This window comes from Amphibalanus amphitrite, unplaced genomic scaffold (assembly GCF_019059575.1).
Source record: "Amphibalanus amphitrite isolate SeventyFive unplaced genomic scaffold, NRLGWU_Aamphi_draft 000038F_arrow, whole genome shotgun sequence".
Lineage (NCBI taxonomy): Eukaryota > Metazoa > Arthropoda > Thecostraca > Balanomorpha > Balanidae > Amphibalanus > Amphibalanus amphitrite.
The window spans coordinates 428,483-449,108 of NW_024881534.1; the positions used below are offsets into that span (position 1 = coordinate 428,483).

The 20,626-nt window shown below is 48.1% G+C and overlaps 2 protein-coding genes across 3 annotated transcripts; one reads left to right on the plus strand and one right to left on the minus strand.

The window, feature by feature from the left end:
- Positions 1-2,484: 2,484 nt before the first annotated feature.
- LOC122373505 (AMME syndrome candidate gene 1 protein homolog) lies at positions 2,485-7,730 on the minus strand. 2 transcript variants are annotated; one of them, XM_043351644.1, is made up of 6 exons: positions 7,651-7,730; positions 5,965-6,157; positions 5,385-5,495; positions 4,908-5,110; positions 4,410-4,540; positions 2,485-4,017 (listed from the first exon to the last, which is right to left on the minus strand). In XM_043351644.1, exons 2-6 carry the CDS (start codon positions 6,144-6,146, stop codon positions 3,979-3,981), a joined length of 666 nt encoding a protein of 221 aa, XP_043207579.1. In that variant the 5' UTR covers positions 6,147-6,157; positions 7,651-7,730; the 3' UTR covers positions 2,485-3,978. The 2 variants fall into 2 exon arrangements, with proteins under 2 accessions (XP_043207579.1, XP_043207570.1); XM_043351635.1 differs by having other exon boundaries at positions 7,448-7,668.
- A 491-nt stretch (positions 7,731-8,221) lies between these two features.
- Positions 8,222-14,621, plus strand: LOC122373518 (4-trimethylaminobutyraldehyde dehydrogenase-like). The gene is made up of 9 exons (XM_043351652.1): positions 8,222-8,545; positions 8,943-9,129; positions 9,377-9,489; positions 9,804-9,935; positions 10,264-10,383; positions 11,277-11,384; positions 11,898-12,086; positions 12,611-12,837; positions 13,417-14,621. The coding sequence occupies exons 1-9, from the start codon at positions 8,279-8,281 to the stop codon at positions 13,631-13,633; spliced, it is 1,560 nt and encodes a 519-aa protein (XP_043207587.1). The 5' UTR covers positions 8,222-8,278; the 3' UTR covers positions 13,634-14,621.
- Positions 14,622-20,626: the final 6,005 nt, after the last annotated feature.

Here is a 20,626-nt window from a genome sequence, read left to right on the forward strand (position 1 = left end):
GCATAACTTTGCACTTACTTACATTAAATTTGAGCAACCATTTCTCCGACCATTTTGACAAAACATCCAAGTCTTCTTGTATTTGCAATGCGTCTGCTTCAGTTGATGCCTTTCCAAACAGTTTCGAGTCATCCGCATACATTTTCATTGTGCTTTTCACCAGGTCGGGGAGCTCATTTACATACAGGGCAAACAAAACGGGCCCCAGCACCGAACCTTGGGGAACGCCACTTGTAATTTCAGCCCATTCGGAATAACAATTCTGGACAAAAACCCTTTGCGTTCTGTTATGAAGGAACTCATTTATCCACTTCAAGACATTTCCGGTTATGTTGTAACCAGCCAGCTTCTTGATAAGCCGTTTGTGTGGTACAGTATCGAAGGCTTTACTATAATCCAGATAAATCACATCCATTCCTTCGCCCTCATCTTGCATCTTAGTCCACTCCTCAAAAGTTTCGAGTAGATTGGTCTGGCAGGATCGCCTGGGTACAAAACCATGCTGGTGTACTGATAGCGATCCAGCTTCCACTATATGCTGCATGATGCGTTTCTTGATTATCCTCTCCATAACCTTTCCTGTTTGGCTCGTCAAACTAATAGGCCTGTAGTTACTGGGAGATGACTTTTTACCCTTCTTGAAAAGTGGTATCACTGTAGCACTCTTCCAGTCATGCGGTATCTCCCCTGCACTGAGGGACTTCTTATAGGTAGTGAAAGGCAATCAAGGAATTGATTCACTTTAAACAGATAATCATAATATTGATTCCCCATCAGCTGGCTAATCATTATTTTGATTCACAGGTAATGTTAACAGATAGGCAACAATTACTTGGAAGAATACAGCATTTATCTTGCTATTATTCTCATTTAGTGGTATCCTCAGTACCACAACAGATACCTATAGCACTGTTGTACTTTACCTTCACTACATTTGATAACAATTGTTCCTACGCCTATGGACCAGACGGCTCATAAAGAAGTGATTTTCACGAGTGCTGTTCACGGGCACCTGCCGTAGCTGCAGCTCGGTGTTTAGGTACCCGTGGCCATAGATCCCGCGGCTGACCGCCGAGCCGCAGCTACCGCAGGTCCCCGTCAACAGGGCCACGGTCTTTTTTTTTAGAAGTTACACCTGCATATCTGCACGCCATCTCATCATCATGCTGGCTGACTACAGTGCCTCGGCATGCATCAGTATCTCTCGCTATCTTCAACACAACCCAAATCAAAATAGTTTATCCTACTAACGCACTTCACACACCCTAATATCGTGCTCTTTAGACGCATTCGGTATCGCAGAGGCAGACGTAGATTACACTGGGTCCCTCAGGAACTCCTCGGGAACGTCAGGAAGAGGTGCAGGGATACTGGATCCGGCACCCCTGCCACTCGTACCACCGGGGCTCGGCGGCTCGGCACACGCAGCAGATGTCGGCCCGCTCAAGGACACCGCGAAAGTTTGTCAGTGTGGCTCTCCACAGTTCAAAAATCGGGGTTCACACTGATAAGTTGCAATAGGGACTCCGGGGCGGTGAAGCGAAGTTTAGGTTTTCTAGAGCACATCAAGTTGCTACATGCATCAACCTTGATGTGCCATCAAGCTCGCTCATGTAGCCAGCTGCCAGTAACAGACAGACCCAACCAGGGGAGTGGGCTTCCTAAAGCGCGGAAGTCGCGAATGGGCGAGAACCTAGTATGCGACACTTTATCACAATGCACATCAGCGCAAAATGGGATGTTCAGGTCTCTTTGGTCGAGGTAAAACCTAGCATGCAGCAACTTGTCACATGCTGTGTTTTTCTTTGTCAAACCGAAGACGCCACTGGACTTGCTATATTCTACCCCTTTAATATCTCAGTTTTGGAGAAAGTTATGAAAAAAGCGATACCAGAAACGAATCCGTCGTTCCCGAAAACCCCCGTTAGCATCTCTAACTCATTTTTGTTTACATTGGCGCTTACTATGTTTTTCCTTGACACGGTAGACATGCCATTATTTCGCCAGATTTGCCTTTGGGAAGCCGGACTTCCGAACATACTTCCACCAATTGCCGACTGCGGATATTCCCAATCTCAATATACCTACCCTGGTTCCCACCAACCCCGCCCCATTCCCGCCAGTGCTTCCATCCTCAGCGAGCTCTTCGTCAATCTGCTGCTGGCAGTCAAACATTCGGCCGTGCCGGATATGTTGCCCTGGCAGCCGATTCGCCGAACGGGGCCACGGGCCATGTAATGCTACAATAAAATGAATGTAAAGGAAGGCTTCACAGACATGTAACCTCCTGAGGCCCATAATTCGGGACGGGAGAGGTGTATGCGTTTACACTAGTTCGCATTATAATGAATGAGCTAGCGAAGTAGATGCCATCTAGGACCGGAAGCTGGACTGTGTCGCTCTTTCTTTCCAGTACCCCATTTACTTGAGGCCTTTGCAAAGCCCCAAGACTTAGCTCGCACTTTCTCACAGCGCACGAACACATTTTCTAGCGTTTTATTTTCGCACATAATTTTACGTGAGGTCTACATGATAACACATACATAATCACCATGCACAAAGGCAGTGAGTGTGTGGAATACACAAACACCCGCCGACGGCGCTGCTGCCGGGACAGTTTCGGCGCACGTGCCACACTACTCGGCGCTTCATCGCTGCACGAATCGCACTCTTGCTGCCCGGCTAACATCGCTCTGCACGCTCGCGCACGAAGGCAGAGAAAATGCGCGAAACACGCACCTGACGCACCCTTCGGACGAACACGACAGGCGACGCATGGACCAGGCGGGTCTGCGAAGGGGACTGAACACATACACACATATATCGACGAAGTCGGGAGTTCAAACTCACTCTGCTCCCGGCGCGCCCTTGTTCGTTCTCGTCCAGTTGAGGTATCCACAGTCTCATGCACGTCGATTCCGAAGAAAACTTGGAAACGATAAAAGTAAAGACCGAACTTGTTGTACAACGAGCATTTCGGAAGTCCGTACGTAAAAGAACACAAGCGAGAAGCTACTCAAGAGTTATTGTCTCATTAAGTACTGAACTAACAGCTGAAATCCTTTGGTCCCCGACAGGTCCAAACTATTCTATTCACGGCAACACGATACTAAAGGACTGCCGGACGATCGTGAAAGCAACGCGGTAAAAGTACGCCATAAAACCAGATCATGCGTGTCTACTACGGTACCTTGCTTCTTCGATAGACATACAATCATCAGGCTCAAATAAACAGACACGCTCTCAGCCGGCAACTATGCTAAAATCGTCCCAAAATATGAAGAAGTGCAAATGCTCGCTGACGAAATTTGGGCTACAGAACCATAACATTTTAATTTGCAAGCAAGAAATGTGTAACATCGTATTTCGTTAACAGTTTAATTTTCTAAAAGCCTGAAAACTGCCTTGCCAAACCTGTCAGCCAGGCTGCCAAATCCCAGTCTAATGCCAGATAACTTGATCACTGTTTGGACATTGGATATGCGCCCGCTTCACTGGCAGTGGAAGCTGCGGCGGCGCTAGCTCTAACAGTTAATATGGGAAACCACACAACGGCTGAAGCTGACACCACCGGACGCCGGCTTATCCTATCGCGGTCGCTCTACTCGCTCTCACACCAGCAGCCAACTGAGACGTTGTACTTAGCTAAGCATCGGGCGCGCGCCACCGACCGCCTGCGCTGCGCGTGTCGCGGTGTGCGGTGCGAGCCCTCCTGTGCGCCGGGTGGCGGTGCGCGGCCGGGCCGCCCGTCCGCGGCCACCTGCCGGCGCCGCCGGCCGCCGCGCGCCACTCCGACCAGCGCCGGGCCGGCCCCGGAGACGGTCCCTGGCCCGGCTCCGGCGGCGGCCCAATGTCTCGCGAGGGCCCCGGCGCGGGCGCGGGCCACGGCGGCGCCCTGTGGAGATCTGCGGCCGGTCGGCACGGGCTGGGCGGCACCGGAGCGGCGGGCGGCCCCGCGCGCCACCCAGCGCACGCCTGCTAGTTGGGACGACGTTGAGACACTATCTCGATGTATTCCTGGAACGGATGGCTGGGTCAGTGACCTTTGGTGGGGAGCCGGCTGAGAATAACTGCACTCAGCTGTCACTAAAAACAACGAAACGACCCGAGTTTAATTGCTTTTCGACTGAAGACCGACCAACAAAGCGCAGCTGCGGCGCGCCCAGCATTTCGCCGAAAACTGTTGAAGACGACAAACACTCAAGCACAAGATCTTAAGTTCGTAGTCTTATAGCCGGTAGGTATGACCAGCGAATTGCGGTCATTAAAAATATCTGTCAATTTAAGTTTAACAGAGTATTTAACAATGGATAAAAAGGACCACAGAGACTGAATTACTAAATAAGATTCTACATAATACACAACTCAAAGCGGAGCCGAGCAGTCGCCGGGCGGTGTTTCTGACTCACATCGTATCCCATGCCGAGCTTGCAGCTCTGGTAGCGGGTGAGTTTGATGCTCTGTCGCACCTCCTCCGTGATGGCGCCCCTCCAGCCGCCCTTGTTCAGCAGGGAGTCGATGGTGCGCACGTGGTCCCAGCCTGGAGCGCACAGAGAGTCAGTCAGGTCGGTGGGTGTGTCAGGTGGCGGAACAGCGACAATGTTAGGAACGGAAATTGAAAGGCATAAAAAGCTACAGCATGTTCTTTCGTTAATTTCTTGCTAAACATCCTGCGATGACGATTTAATACATAACGAAGAAACTGTCTGACGTGTTACATTAAGCGTACTCCAGTAAACGATAAAAACCAAAGCAGCTAAACGATATGTCTTCGCCGCTCCGCACACGTCTCCACCCCAAATAAACATTCACCACCCTTTTACAAGTCTGTGCTGCTTACCTCAACTACATCCCCAAACAACTCTATCCTCGGCCCAGCTCGCCGGTCCTTTGGCGGCGCGTCTCACCCTGATCGGGCGCCACCTCCGGCAGGTAGGTGGAGGTGCGCCGTCGGCCGGCGCACACAAACTCTATCCGAATGCCGTGCTTGCCCAGCTCCCAGTCTCGGTAATCGCGCGCCGGCTCAAAGTTGGTCAGCAGCGACACGTTCAGGTGCAGGCGCGGCATCTCGTCGCGGGTGATCGGCTGGAACCGACGGTCTCGAAACGCGCTGCCGGGGAGAGGTGCAGAGGTCAGCGGGGTGGGTGATTGCCGCTACAAATACGTAACTTAGAAAAATATCGAGCCGGAGTATGTACCTATATACTATATACAGAAGGGGAGCATCGCCGTTCGGCGATGAAATGACAAGCAAATGTTCCAAAAACACTAAATCATTTGCAAAAACGGATTCCGATCGTTAAAAGCACACTATTCACATAACTAGCAGTAGCTCTACCCAATGCCAAAGTATCACGCACCTTCTTTTCAGCTATCCAGCTCACCTAGTGAGAGCGTAATCCTTGAGGCCGGTATGAAGGTCCATCGAGTCGAAGGTGCCGATACAGCCCCGCAGGCGTCGGTCGCGACCGATCTGCCACGTCACGAACAGCGGACTGCCGAGCGAGAGGGGACACGGTCGGAAAAAGGTGAGAAAATGGTTGACAAGCTGCCGAGCGACAGGAGCGACGGAAAAAAGAACGAGGTGACAAACGGCTTACGGCAATGTCAATACCACAGTCGGCAAGGCTTTAGTTCCAATCTTAATATGGAAAGATGTAAATTCAAATGTGTCCGAAAATCATATCGGATTTTGTGAGTGTTACGCAGAGATATTTACAAGAGCACCAGTCCAACCAAAGCGATTGCATGATGACTTGATAAGTCAGCACATAATGCATACGTTTTTTTTTTGCAGAGAAATGTCGAAACAAGCCTACGTCAGCCCATATATTTTCTAAAATATTCCCGAGAGAAAAATGCGAGGCATTATCGCCGAGGTGCTAGCTAAATGTTGCGTAAATATTCACCATCCCTCATTAGAAGCATACCCAGTTAATCATATGAACTAGGAAATGAACTTACTAAGAGTCATTTGGGAAGTTCGGCGTCGGGGGCGAGTCATTGTGCAGAGAAGCGTAAAGGACATCGAAGCAGTAGACACACATTTCCTTGGTGACTGCCGAGCGGTTTTCATGGTAGCCGTTACAGGCCATTCCCGAATTCATCTTCTGCTTCTTTGTCCCACAGCAGCTGGTGGACATCATCACTGAAAGACCTGGAACAAATTGGCGACACCTTCAAACAGGGGACAGCTGTCCATAGGTAGAAGCTACAGTGCTAACAAAGCGAGTTATGCAGGTGAGATAGACAGCATTCTTTTTATGGTTTGTCTACATCAGACTCCAAAATGCTGTGATCACAGCCAAGGTAATAAAAGATTCCTGCATATAATTAAGACCTGTAAATTTAAAGTACCTATCTAATTGTCTCAGCAAAGACAATAGTATTCAGTGTGCCTTATCCATTCCCTGCTACTGAATTGTAAAGATAACATAGAAATACAAAATGAGGACATGGAAATGTCATTCCCATCATGTTATAGTGGCAAAGGTGATACAAATATACGGGCTAAATGTTCATAATCACAATGAGACAATGAAGTTGTTTTGAAAACGCTTTTTCTGCTATGAGCTAATGACCCTAAATAATACATCAGAAAGCACAGCAGTGAGCAGCATCAATGTCAGGTCTCAGGAGCTACTGATCTTATTGCACTGTTAAGTAAAATTCAATTTATGATAGCAGATTCCTTCAAGCTCATCAATGAAAAGCCTGAAATGAACAAAAGAAATGAACAAACTGAGGTTCACAAGCAGAATGAAATTTCATCAATGCTTTAGTGTTTTAAAAGTTCTGCCATCATCAAATAAAAAGACTAGCAATAGACATCTTTAGGCATTAGAAGAGCAGGTGTCACATGGAGGTTTTATAACCAAAGAGAGGTACTGTAGATTTGTAGGTTTATAGGTTGTGGGTTGTAGGATAGGTTAGGTTAGGTCAGGTCAGTTCAGGTCAGGTCAGGTCCAGTTAGGTTTGTTTTGGTTTGGTTAGAAAGAAGCATCACTGAGTATAGTGCCTCTTCTTTGTTAAAAACATTTCTGTAACGTCTGCAGCTCTACCAATAACCATCTTTGTTACCTAGGTAACAAAGATGGTTACATTACAAGCAATTGCCAATACCGACACCATTAATGACCGACTATTCTACAGACATCAATAAAGTTAAAAACAATACCTTTTTTATGACCAAGCTCAGGACTAAAAATGAAAAATAAGGAAAATAATGATGGGGTTGATTTAAGGACATATGAAAGACAAAGAGACACACCAACACAAAGGAATGGGACAAAGAAAAAAGATAAACAGAGTAACTCAGAGTAACTCAAACTTCTGATTGCAATTCAGTGCAAAGCATCCAACAATTCGGTTTGATGTTAGCATAGAAATAAATTGCTAATGTCAATATAATCAGTGCAACATCAAGCAAGATCCACGCAAGACGAACCTGACAAAAAATTGCAAAATGGAAATGAAAATAAAGCTGCTTCTTCTCCCAGATGTTCTGTCAGCATGAAATCTTGAGATGTTGAAAAATTAACAGAATCATCTATGGAATTCACTGTAAATATTCATCTAAATGTTGGTCTCCAATCGGAGACCTAGAAGTCAAGAAAAATGTAAGAGAAAACTCGTCAACACACCACCCACTTGATTCTCCACCTCGGTAGAAGCGGGTAGAATGTCCCTGCGGGGCAGTAGACTTTCTACCGTTGTCATATTTCTACAAACATGACGTTTATTTTTATTTGGTTTTTGATTTGAAAAGTTTGAGCAACAATCAAACAAACAATAGCTCCTTTTCACCCTCATCGTTGTCATATTAACAGCTACACATGATTAAATTATCTTTTACGATCTATAAGCAATCACTGTTTAGTATTGACGTCAGTAAAAATAATAAATCGAAATGGCTAGTTTGCTTCATAAATGACGCGTTTCGGACAAACATAATGCTGTTTGATACGTTTTTTATTAAGGTAAAAAAGAAATTAAATGACGTATTATATTGCAAATAAACATTTATTTCCTTTATATTTAAAGATAATTCTTGTTTAAAATTTTGACTTTGATGATTCACACAAAATAAGTTTACAATTAGGAATCGTATGGATACTGCTGGCCCAAAAAGTACAATATTGAACATTTGACGTCATTTCTACCGTAAAAAATCAAATAACAAACGGAGATCAAGCCTAGGATTTCATGGGGGATTTAGGCCTTCCGTTCATAGAGCCCTCGCTATTTTCGATCTTTCTGAAAATTGGGTTGCGCCCAAATGATCCTCTCGATCCTCTCCCTTTCCACGCGTTACGCCGGCTGCTTGAGGAGTGCCATCAAAATGCAGCGTTCGATTTCTACCGTTATCAAGGGGCCTTTCAACTTCGTTGAGAACGCACGATGCGAACCAGTTGACAAATTCAACGACGTCGATAATCTGGAGCCATCCTCGGGGAAGGTCTTGCATAAGTTTGGAAGTTCCGGAGCCAACGAAGTGAACCGGGCTGTCGAGGCTGCTAAGAATGCTTATGAAGAATGGAGCAAAGTAAGTGGACCCTTGCAGTGGGTTGCATGGGCGGGCCATACTATTTTCTGTCCAAAACGCCAGCTAGCTCCGCATGGTGGTGCTAGCAAAGCTTGTTATATATCAATACCAGAGACGAATAACTTAATATCCATCTTTTAATGTTTCTATGAGTGCCATTGTACGTGTTCATGTTCATTTCGTACCGTGTTTATATCAATAAATAACATAGCTGTCGTACATCGCCAGCTGGCCAGCCAGCTGATTTTATCCAGTTGTTAGTAAGGCCAGCCTGGGCCCTTATCTTGAGACCAATTTGAAGATTGGTGTTCTGTTATGGAATAATCATATGTGAGGCCTTGCATGAATCTCTGTTTGCTAATTCTTCCATTGTTAACTTTTTGTTCTATGGTTGCAGCTGACTGCTGGTGAAAGAGGTGTTTTTCTGAAGAAGGCTGCCAACATAATAGAGAGCAATGTGGAAGCTATTGCCAAGATGGAGGTTCAAGACTCAGGAAAACCTATTTGGGAGGCCAGGATTGATGTGCAGTCTGTGGCAGACACACTTAATTATTTTGCTTCCGTGGTCCCAGAAGCTATGAAGGGTAAATTGTAGCTTAAAGTGTGGCTCAAAATCATGTGTATGGTGATTGGGATTGAGTAGGTGTTAAGGATATAGCTGCATGCTTAGTTTATACAATCCCATACAGCTAAATACTGACACTGCTTGTGTGATAGATGAAACATTTGCTTGAATATGGCTTCACTTCAGTGCATCAGAAATCACAACATTTTATGCATTGAAATTTGAAAGCTGGATTATCTGACAAGGTGGCCTGATTTCTGTTCCAGGAACCTACAGTCCTCAGCCAGGTGGCTCATATGCCCTTGTCCAGAGGGAGCCTGTGGGAGTTTGTGTGGGAGTTGGAGCCTGGAACTATCCCATCCAGACCTGTGTCTGGAAGGTGAGTGAGCAGCAGCCATTGGTTGTTTTACTGTGGCACCTTTTCTTCTTTACCTCAGTTTTCAGTTTTGTTTATCTTCTGTGAGCAGCTTTAAAGATTGTAGATTGCTTTGATTTTTTGAATAAGTAAAGCTTTGGTTTACTAAGATTAAATGTGAAACTTTCTTTTATTCAGTCTTATTGGCTCCTAGAACTTCTGACAACCCTATGATTCTATCTAAGACACGACACACAATCATGAAGCATCTGCCTGCCGAATGCGCCCCTAACTGACCCGGCCCTCGTCGTGTGACCCTGCCCCTGCCGTGACCGCAGACGGCGCCGGCTCTGGCCTGCGGTAACACGTTCGTGTACAAGCCGTCGCCGCTGACCCCGGTCACCGCAGTGGTGCTGGGAGAGGCGCTGGCCGCCGCCGGAGTTCCATCAGGAGTCTATGGTGTGGTCCAGGTCAGTGGGATGCATTCACCGAGTAATCGGGTGGAAAGGTGCGGCGCTGGACATAGTAAGGGCTGCATTCTCCGATGTAAGTTCGCAATACGGTGCTTTTACCGATAAGCGGAAGTGTAATAATAAGTTATCATACCGTGCACCAGCCGTTAGTACCTTAGGTCCCTCAAATTTCACTGATAACCAATGTAGTTCATACCACTTTGGTACTCTAAGAGCATCTTTATCATAAAATATCTGATTTGACTGTTGACATAGGTCGCCCGCCCTAAATGCACTGACCGAACACGAAGTCATCGTAACCCTGACCGCCAATACCCGTTCACAGGGCGAGGGGGAGACGGGCCATCTGCTCTGCTCGCACCCCGACGTGGCCAAGGTCTCCTTCACCGGCTCCGTGCCGACCGGCAGCAAAATCATGACAGACGCCGCGGCATCCATCAAAAAGGTTCGTGCTCATCGGGCTTGGATATAGCTGGGAGCGCCGCTGAAGTTGTTAATAGGGTTGGTGGTAGCAACCGAATGGGGAGTCCAGATTGCGATAGGGTTGAGAGGGGTTCCACAAAAACACCAATGATCTTTTTTCCACCCTCGCGCTCGGCCGCAAGGCGGTGAATAATGCATTCGTTTCGTAACTCTGACAATGTACAAAACCTTTAAACGAAATCCATAATAGTCTATCCTCTGGACCATCCCAGGTATGAGCTCTGTTTCATTCCATTCTGACACGCCGCCGGACACTCCGCTGTCGCCGACCAGACACCGCCACTCCAGTGTCATAAATCAGAGACACATTCCGAGCTGAGTCCCGCCAGACGCCCAATTACTGTAGCTGCAGTGTCCTGGTCAGAGGGCATACAGCGTAGGGTTCTGGTCGGCGGGCAGAGTCCATTACTGCCACATACAGCGGGTACCATGCGTCATATGTGTGACCAAGGCCACACAGGCGGTAACTGTGAATAGCCGAGAAACAGCGGAAAGGGACTGCTGAATGATGCGGAGTCATAACTCATAAGGTTTATTATTTTGGTCAAATTTAATCGATAGTCTTTCAAGCATGTTCCAAGCGTTTTCTCGTGGTGCTTTGGGCAGTCATGAATGTACCGGGGACTCCATAGTCCATGATGCACAGTTTTCAATTCAAATGTCAATTAGATAGATCGATTTTCACTATTGTAGGCGATTTGCGACGCACAATAAAATCAAACCTTTAAAATGTTTAGCAATTCCCAGCCTTCCGTTAATGTTTCTCAGAACCCAGCTACCTAGCCCAAACACTCGGAGACCTGACTATCGAGTCTGCGTCCGTCTAACCTGGCTCTCCTCATGCCATTCCGCCAGGTCACCATGGAGCTGGGAGGTAAGTCGCCTCTAATCATCTTCGAGGACGCCGACATCGCCAACGCCGTCAGAGGAGCTATGCTGGCCAACTTCCTCTCCCAGGGACAGGTGAGCACAGTCAGGATTTGGTTCATTTGTGGCATTCACAGTAGTCAAAATTGTCCTATGGAAAGCAGTCTCGACGTTTCCCATTGACCGTTTAATTTGGATACGCCGTGCAAAGGAAAAATGAGTCATAACAACAGGTTTTACGCCGAAGACTCGGTAGTGGAGCTTCCAAAAGCTTCACTTCTATCAATGTACGACACCCGACACTAACTGGCCAGCAGGACAATATCTCTGGAGCCCGTTGTCGGCCTTTGCCTCGGGTCTGTGTTACGGTCCACAGCCAGACCTGCGCCACATGTGTTGCCTCTCACAACACATATAAACACTTGGCCGAGTGTAAACAAAGGCTAGATGGTGTCCGAGCGACCGCCCACCACAGGCCTAGGAACACTGGACCCGCTTATAGGATAATGTAACCATGTTTGGCGACCGGCTGTAGGAGTATGGGAACCCTAATAAGAAATATTTTGTTATTGTGATTTTTTCGATGTTCCCCGATTTTCGTGTGCGCAGGTCTGTAACAATGGCACTCGGGTGTTCGTGCACAAGTCGATCAAAGAAAAGTTCACCGCCGCCCTGGTGGAGGCGTGTAAGAAGCTCAGGGTCGGCGACCCGATGCTAGATGACACCACCGTCGGCGCCACCGTCTGCAGGCAGCAGTTCGACAAGGTGCTCGGCTTCATCGAACGCGCCAAGAAAGAGGTAAATGACGTACGATGTTCGTCGAAACATGAAGTATTGATTATATGATCAAATTATGATGTGAATGATTGGAAGGGGACCGAGAAACCAGGTGTGGTTAGGTCTGGCGGATAAGGGGACACGGAGCCGAAACTGCGATGGTTTAGTGCGCCCGCTCTTTTGTGGTGATCCGACCAAGATCCGACCGGTACCTACGTCTCTCGTGTCGTGCAGGATGGTTTCGTACCCTCGGGCTAGAGAGGTGGTGGTGTGACCTGAGCTGAAGTTTCTGGGCGGTGGGGTGTTTTGCGGCTTGCGGTTTGTATGAGATGACTTGACACGTCTCTTGCGTCCCTCCCCGAGGGCGCTATAAGGTGTAATGCGGCGGTAAGCAGGTGACCTGACCCTTCCCCTCCCTCCTCCCAGGGCGGTAAGGTGCTGTGCGGCGGTGATCAGGTGACCTGACCCTTCCCCACCCTCCTCCCAGGGCGCTATAAGGTGTAATGCGGCGGTGATCAGGTGACCTGACAATTCTTCTCCCTCAGGGCGGTAAGATTCTATGCGGCGGCGAGCAGGTGACCCTGCCTGGTGACCTGTCGGGCGGCTGCTACCTGCAGCCCTGCATCGTCGACTGCCCGTCGGACTCGATGGAGCTGGTCAGAGAGGAGGTGTTCGGCGCCGTGCTCGCGCTGCTCGAGTTCTCCACAGAAGAGGAGGTGGTGCGGCGCGCCAACGACACGCGCTACGGACTCTCGGCAGGACTGTTCACGCGGTGAGAGACGCGCGTGCGAGCCGCGAGGGGATGCTGGAGGGTTTGGGCCTTGGGGTTGACGGTGCTGACAGGCAGGGCGAATGGATTTGTTCACCACGAAGATGAGAAAGAGGTTCTTAAGGTCACTGAGCTAATTGCATCTTGTTTTGAATGAAGATCAATGCCATCGTTGCTCAGTAGTTTTTGTGACTAAAGGGCAGGTGTTCGTATGAATCAACTGTGAATGTATTTGTACAGCCCACCGCTAAAGTAATGTGTGGTTTTACCAATCTCAACGGATGGCTTTGACCGACGATTTTTAAATGCGGACTGATTGAAAAGTAGACGTCAATAGATAAAGTTGTAGCTGCAAGGGTGAAGATACATGTAAGCTACATTTAAAGTCTCGTCGCAGTCTGGCTAATCGTTCCTAGGCTTCAGAAGCAGAACATACCCATGACTGAAACCACACATTACTTCTGCCTGTGGACTGTACTCTTTTTTATCGTTGATAGTTGTCCTTTGGCCTTCCATTATCAACTTTGAGTTGTAGGAAGGTCACGTTCCCATTTACTGACACCCCTCCCCGTCCGTTCGCAGGGACCTGTCGCGTGCGCACCGCGTGATGTCTCGGCTGCAGGCGGGCGCCTGCTTCATCAACACCTACAACGTGATGCCGGTGGGCGTGCCGTTCGGCGGCTACAAGATGTCCGGCTTCGGCCGCGAGAACGGGGTCGAGGCCGTGGCCAGCTACACCCAGCTCAAGTCCGTGTACGTCGAGACGGGCGACGTGGACGCCGCGCCGCTCTGCGATTAGGCGGGAGCTGAAAATCTGGGCGCCACTCTGCAAGGAGGGGATGCTCCAGGCCAGTGGTGACCCGTTACACTCATCAGGGCAGTGTGCAGGGGACTGGGGAGGTGCAAGAATGATGGCTTGGGGATTAAGAGGCGAATGTCATTGGAGGCAAAACGGCATGGCTAATGGAGGAGAGACATATCAGAAGTGGTGACTGACCAGATTCTGTGGCAGTGTGTTATGGGGACCAATGGGTAGATGAAGGGGTAGTTGGCCATATGTTCACTGGGATAAATGGTGTGTAAAACCTGTGCCATGGCGATATTAGTCAAAGTGGGGTGTTAGGGGCAGTGTAGTTTATTTTGCATTGAGTTTCTGAAAGCTAGGATATCATAGCTTAATTAGCTCAATGCAAATATCTTTTTTACTCATTTTATTTGAGTTCATTTTATTGGTTTGGCATCGCAAGCAGCAAATAACTGCTGTATGGTTATAGACTCACTTTCAGCAAGTGTCTTGAGCAGGCTCTGTGACCTTTACTATGATCAGCTTTTTTCACTGTTACAAATGCCTAGCAAGGACTCTATAGCATGTAATGCATCTCTCAGGTAATTAGCTTCACTTCTTATTATTTGCTTGTTTTCCAAGCCTTGTGCCATTATCTCTATGATTATTACCATGTGCAATATTGGGTTGAATTGTGCAATATGGTTTATTTGCTTCACCCTTGCCAGTGCATCTATCTATACTACAGTATAAAACAAAGGGGCACAGATGACAAAGGGGCACCTTGCTCTGCTGTTTTGCTTTTGCGCAGTGGGTCAATGGTCATGCTCGCAGGCTTTGTTATACTTGTAGAGAGCATCAGCAACTAAGCATACTCGTCTCTATTGTGAGAAGTGTTCAATGCGAAATAATGCATAGTGAATGTCTGCTCACAATAGCAAGCATAAAGAAATACATCCTTGTTTTTCTTTCGTTTTGATTCGTAATATACTAGTGCAATATCCCACTTGTATTTAAGGGCCATGTAGTGGTTCACACATGGCATTGAAAATCCTCACCAGATATGCTCAATAATAAGATGTCATCGACTCATCAAAACGCAGCAATGCACAATTTAGTTCGTTCAACTTGGTTTATGCAAACATTATGAATTCAGAGTGAAACACAAACAGCCAACAGCCAACAGTAACACAAACAGCCAACAGTCAGCTCCCACAAAGAATAGGAGCATTCCACCAAATATTATTCTTGGAGACTAGCAGAGGTGGATCCAGCTCAGAGGTTTGGGGGGGGGGGGGCAAACCATAACAATTTATCGATTCTTTCCATGCATCGTCCATAGGCGTAATGTTAAAATTATGCCGTTGGGGGGGGGGGGGCAAATGCCCATTTTGCCCCCCCCCCCGCCACTGGAGACTACCTTACCTTACCTTACCTTTGCGGTAATCGGGATTTAAAAGGCCACTTGGCCTGGGGATCCCGCTCACATCGAGCTCGTGACAGGATACAGGCTGGGCTCTTAGGGGGTTGGGATGTCGAACATCGAGTCGCCCCAGTGTTTATCCAGGAGAGCCTTGAACTGGTTCACGGACTGGGCCGCCACCACTGCGTTCGGCAATGAGTTCCAGTCGTTGATGACTCTAATGCTGAATGAGTTTCTGCGCACCAGTTTCGAGGCCCTGGGCTTCTTAAGTTTCCAGTCGTGGCCCCTGGTACGACCAGAGTCACTCCGCGTCAGGAAGACTTCAGGTGGAATTGCCAAACCGCCGTGGAACAGCTGGTACACCGTCACCATGTCGCCTCTACGTCTCCGGTAGTGTAGGGATGGCAATCCCAACCGACGGAGCCGTTCAGTGTACGGGAGGTGCCTGATCGCGGTGACCATCTTTGTGGCACGCCGTTGCACGCGTTCCAGCTTCTTCTGGTCGACCTTTCCGAAGGGACCCCAGATGGTGTTTCCGTATTCCAGGAGGGGGCGAACCATCGTCTTATATAACAGTGGCAGTGTGAACTCATCGATGTTAGCGAATGAGCGCCTCACAACGGCCAGTATCTGGGAAGCCTTCGCGATGGCTGCGGCAGTCTGCTTGTGGAAGTTGAGCTGGCAGTCTATGAAGATGCCAAGGTCTTTCTCCTCCTCTGTCTCTTGTATCGGAATGCCACTCAGGGTGTACGTCAGGGCCGGGTTTCGCAGGCCGAGATGCATTGCCTTACATTTCTGGGCATTGAATGGAAGAAGCCATTTTTCGGACCATCGGACGAGTGCGTCGATGTCGCTTTGGAGGCTTGTGCCGGTACCGGGCACTTGTCGATAAAGCTTAGTGTCATCTGCGAAAAGCTTGACTGAGCCAGACACTTCCAAGGGCAGGTCGTTGACGAAGATAGTGAACAGCACAGGTCCGAGGACCGATCCCTGGGGAATTCCGCTCGTCACCGGTGCCCAAGGGGACTTACTTCCCTGGACCACGACCCTCTGTCGACGACCGACCAGAAAGGCCGCAATCCAATTGAGAAGGGCTCCTCTGACACCATAGGCGTACAGCTTGTGTATCAATCGTTTGTGCGGCACGGAATCGAAGGCTTTAGCAAAGTCCAAGTAGATGATGTCAATGGCCTCGCCATTTTCGAGAGCACAGCTCCAATCTTCCATCGCTTCCATCAGCTGGGTAGTGCAGGACCTCTTTGGGAGGAACCCGTGCTGGGCGCTGTCAAGCAGACCATTTGTGCACATATGCTGGAGGAGGGCGTCTCGGACGATTGACTCCAGGACTTTGACGGGGATGGCCGTTAGTGTTATAGGTCTGTAACTCGAGGGGTTCTGACGGTCTCCTTTCTTGAAGATAGGGGTGATCTCTCCGGTCTTCCATTCTGGGGGGAGGGCTCCAGCATCCAGTGACTTCCTGAATAGTGTGCTCAGGGGCATCGCGAGGGTCCTTGCAGATTCGCGGAGGACTCGAGGCTGTATGGAGTCGGGTCCTGGAGAGCTGTTTGGTCTGAGGGAAGTCAGTGAAGGAAGTCAGTGAGGGAAGTTGGTCTGAGGGAGCGCGACTAGCTCAAGCTTATGTCATGAAGTAGCTACCTTACGTCACTAATACTCAGAAATATCACATTAAAACCTTACGAAATCCACCTGCCAAATGAATATCACGATATACGGCTTCGGCCACGATTCTCGCGTGCCAGTGCTAATCAAAACGGTGCTAATGTGCTATAGCAGTCATATTCGGCTCTCTCTATCGTCTGGAGGTTTCGAAAGATGCTCTCCAGAGATGGCGCTAGTAAATTTGGCTGACATGACGTCATGCTAAAAAGTGATGGGTTTTGTGAGAGCAAATGTAATAATAGTTGAAAATTTTGTACTTTTGCTTAATTAAGAAAAAATAAATATACAATTGTTCAAAACAGCGTTTTCCTCATTCATCCTTCATTGTTTTAAGAGGAACATAGACAGTTTAAATATTTTTTCTTGACCGCAATTCGCACACGCACTAAATTAAAAGCTGGAGTTTTGTGCGTTCGTAAATCGTGATTTGAGAAAATAAGTTGACAATAATCTTTTGCACTTTTGCTTTACAATCATTTTTCAATGCAGATAAATGCATAAATTATTCGAAAATAGGCATATCTTTGAAATATTATGATTTTCCACAAGCAAATTTTCCCAAAAACTTGAACTACTTACAACTGACGAACGCATCCAATAATCTGGATGTCTTAGGATGAGTTCGTCATTTTTTCCCAAGGAAATACGATACAGTTCAAGCTATTTTACCGATTTATTAGGGTACTTTTGCCAATGAATTAATAAATAAATGACAACAATTAATCTCATTATCAACCATACTCGGAAGAATTTTCTTCGCATAAGCGCGAACACATCCGCGCTTTCATGAAAAGTCACGCCTGTAGATGTCAGGACTGCTGCTTTATGTTTCGCAAGGTGGCGCAGCGCGTAGGGTACCGACTACCGAGGCTGAGGTCTCCAGACTCTCCACCACGATTTAACTTGGAAATGGCCGATGGGGAAGGTCTCACCCAAAAACGGACGCCCTTTTACACAGCTGCATAAAGAGAATGAATTATTGGCATAGCTGACCACACGCCCCCTCCCCCTCTCCGCCCCAGCTCAATAGGAAATGTCGCCTATTTTCCTTAGTCAGTTATATTCTGACTAATTTCTCACTCTTCCCAGTAAACCTTAACATGCATGATGCAGATGTCCACTGCGTAAGTCGTGTGCTTCCGTAAGTGTGCCAACTATATAGTGTTGCCTACACTCTACAGTACAGCCTACTGCTTCCCCATTGTCGTTATAATTGGTGATTCTCAGGTCAAAAGTTACACAGTGGTCTCAGAGAGCAATCGTTTCAACAAATTAACGATTAGTCAAACCGTTGCATTCTACTTATATTCCGGTCAGTTCTGCTACTAAACGATTCCGGCAAAACACTCTTTAGGTTATGTATTAGCGAACCACCACCCAAAAATCGCCCAATCAATGGTCAGTTATTACTGCTGGGCTGAACCGTCATACGCTATATAGCCTATTGCAGTCAATATTTTCAGAACGATACTGACTGACGAAACACAACGTATTCGCGGATTCGCACATACGTTGGCACCCAGGTGGCCTGTCAGCAGCCGCACAAATCCGCACAGCGCAGCCGGGATTTGACATTGAGATGGTACACCGTAAAGCATGCCTTTCCACACAGGCACAAGCACAGGGACACAAATTCTCAAAATCCAAACTTATTCCAATACTGGTCAATTACGAATAGGCATAAAGTTTTGAGGTTTTCTCATGTTCATTCTTCTTTCAACACACGCGGCAGACTGCAGCAGCTGCAGAACATCTCACAGAGCTGCGCTGGATGCAGTCATGAGCTGGGACACGGTTTGTGACCAATGACCGATCGGGGGTGCCAGCCTCCTCCCGGCACGCGATGCACTGGCCGCCGCGCAGTCGATGTCGGGGCACCGCCGGCATTCGCCGACAGGGTTCCATCCGATTCGGTGTATTGGTGGCAGCCCGAACAGTGACCCACGCGAAGCTGGCGGACGTCGATGGCCGATGAGCGATGCCCTTCCGCGACCGGCGGTGGCAGTCGGTCCCACATCAAGAACAGATACCAGTCATGCGGTCAGTCGGCGACGGCGCTGTCGCGAGCCGATCTGATGGTCGCGCGGTGGGCGTTGCCGACGTCCACCGGGACCGTCCAGCGCGGCCGCCTCTTGGCCAATCAGCCGCCTCTGGTCGGCGCGCTCGTTGCGCTGTGGGACGGCATCCACTGCAAGTCGTTCACTGTGAAGCGGTCGTTTGACCGGGCCTGGCAGGCGGGGAAAGGGGGCCTCAGATGAAGTAAAACCATCCCTCAGGCCAGCTTGAACTGGCTCTCCACCTCACCATGTTAGATAAGCAGACACCCTCGTGATCATCGCAGCGATGATTGCCAATTGGTGTGTCATTATGGGAGAGGATGCCAGCCTCCTTTGCAAGATAGTCTGCCTTTAATATAGTGCAGCCCGACCCATTGCCTGTGGCGCAGACTGGGCTTGATAATGCAGTGCAGGACACACCAAACGTAAGCGGCCATCTGTACCCCCTGTGCAGTAGGGCTGACTCAAGAGCCCAGAGTTGCCCTCCCCCCACCATTCTGTGCACGTGATAACTGGATGGGACATGCCATGGTCAGCATCTGTTCAAAAGCTGCCCTAAGCATGTAAAGCTCCACTGGCATGCTCAAGCATGGTCACAGTCAGTTCTCACTTCTCAGTTGAACCTCCAATGGAAACCCATCACAAAGTAGAGATCAGGGCGCCTCTCACACTGCAGCACACTCAACGACTGAGGCACCATCTCATCAGTTGCAGGTGGTTCTTGCCAGGAGCAATGCCAGCCACACACATCAGGTGATAACAGCAGTGTACAACTGCAATCTACAAACATCCATGTTCTTTCTGGTTTTCTCCTGTTGAGATCCACTGCCATGCATGAACTTGATGGGCTTTTGTTGCGCTCCTCCCATGTGCAGACAGGTTTCTGCTGAAACAAAGCAAAGCAAATGTGATTAATAATGGCCCTGTTTCACCATCCAGACACTGTGTGCACTGGTAGCTACGGCATACCATAGCATCACTCAAATGACGTTGCATGTGATCTCTTAGTTTATGATCAATCGCGTTTGGAACAGAGTGAGAGGTTCTGAAAAACCGTACCAAGAACAGAGGTTTGAGTTCAAATACTGCTAGCATGCTGCTGGTGCTGGTACCGCAGCATGCTAGCGTTCTGGGATGCTGTCATAGCTTAGCGTCACAGTGAAGTTTGTTGACACTGCCATGGAAACTCAATGCTCTGACACACGCAGCGCACTGCAGTGCTGAGCACTGCATTGCGTGCTCTGCCGTGAAACACCACCCATGAACGTTGGTTGCATGACCATGACCAGGATGGAGCAGTGTGGCAGACAGTGATTTTAATTTTAATTGCACTTCCTAGAGATTAAAATGTTGTTGGTGAAATTGATATGCATTATTCCTATTACCATTGTCTAAATTTCACATTTCAAGACAGCATCAGCATTGACATGTTATATAAAATAAGGTTTAGACTTCAGGTGGTCCCAGGTTCAGCTATTAAGTAAAACAAGGGCAAAAAATTGTCAAAAAAATATTAAAAAAAAAATACCTGCCTTCATCAACACTTCATCTAATCTAACCTCATCCTCATCTAACAAGGCCCTAAAAGCAAAAACCGTTTGAATAACAATGAGCTCAGTGATAACAATGTAATATTTTGCAACCGCTGCACCATTACTGTCACGTACGCTATCCCTAGATTGGTTGCTGGTAAGTAGTGGTTGTCGTCATCAACTCGTCATGCAGCAGCTGATTGGGATGGGCGGGGCCTATTTTTATCCAGGCGATAGAGAGAGCCTCATATTCGTGACAGATTAGACAAGTATTTGGCGCAGTATGCCTTTGACCATCTCTATTCCTAAAATACTT

What these genes read in the sequence shown, in the direction of transcription:
- LOC122373505 (XM_043351635.1), bottom strand. Translation starts at nt 7,514, where the DNA reads ATGCTGACAGAACATCTGGGAGAAGAAGCAGCTTTATTTTCATTTCCA. An exon ending in ATTTTGCAATTTTTTGTCAG is followed by an intron (nt 6,158 to 7,447) that starts GTTCGTCTTGCG and finishes AATTTGTTCCAG; the next exon opens with GTCTTTCAGTGATGATGTCC. An exon ending in GGAGGTGGCGCCCGATCAGG is followed by an intron (nt 4,541 to 4,907) that starts GTGAGACGCGCC and finishes TGTGCGCTCCAG; the next exon opens with GCTGGGACCACGTGCGCACC.
- LOC122373518 (XM_043351652.1), top strand. Translation starts at nt 8,279, where the DNA reads ATGATCCTCTCGATCCTCTCCCTTTCCACGCGTTACGCCGGCTGCTTG. An exon ending in TCCAGACCTGTGTCTGGAAG is followed by an intron (nt 9,490 to 9,803) that starts GTGAGTGAGCAG and finishes CCGTGACCGCAG; the next exon opens with ACGGCGCCGGCTCTGGCCTG. An exon ending in TCGAACGCGCCAAGAAAGAG is followed by an intron (nt 12,087 to 12,610) that starts GTAAATGACGTA and finishes CTTCTCCCTCAG; the next exon opens with GGCGGTAAGATTCTATGCGG.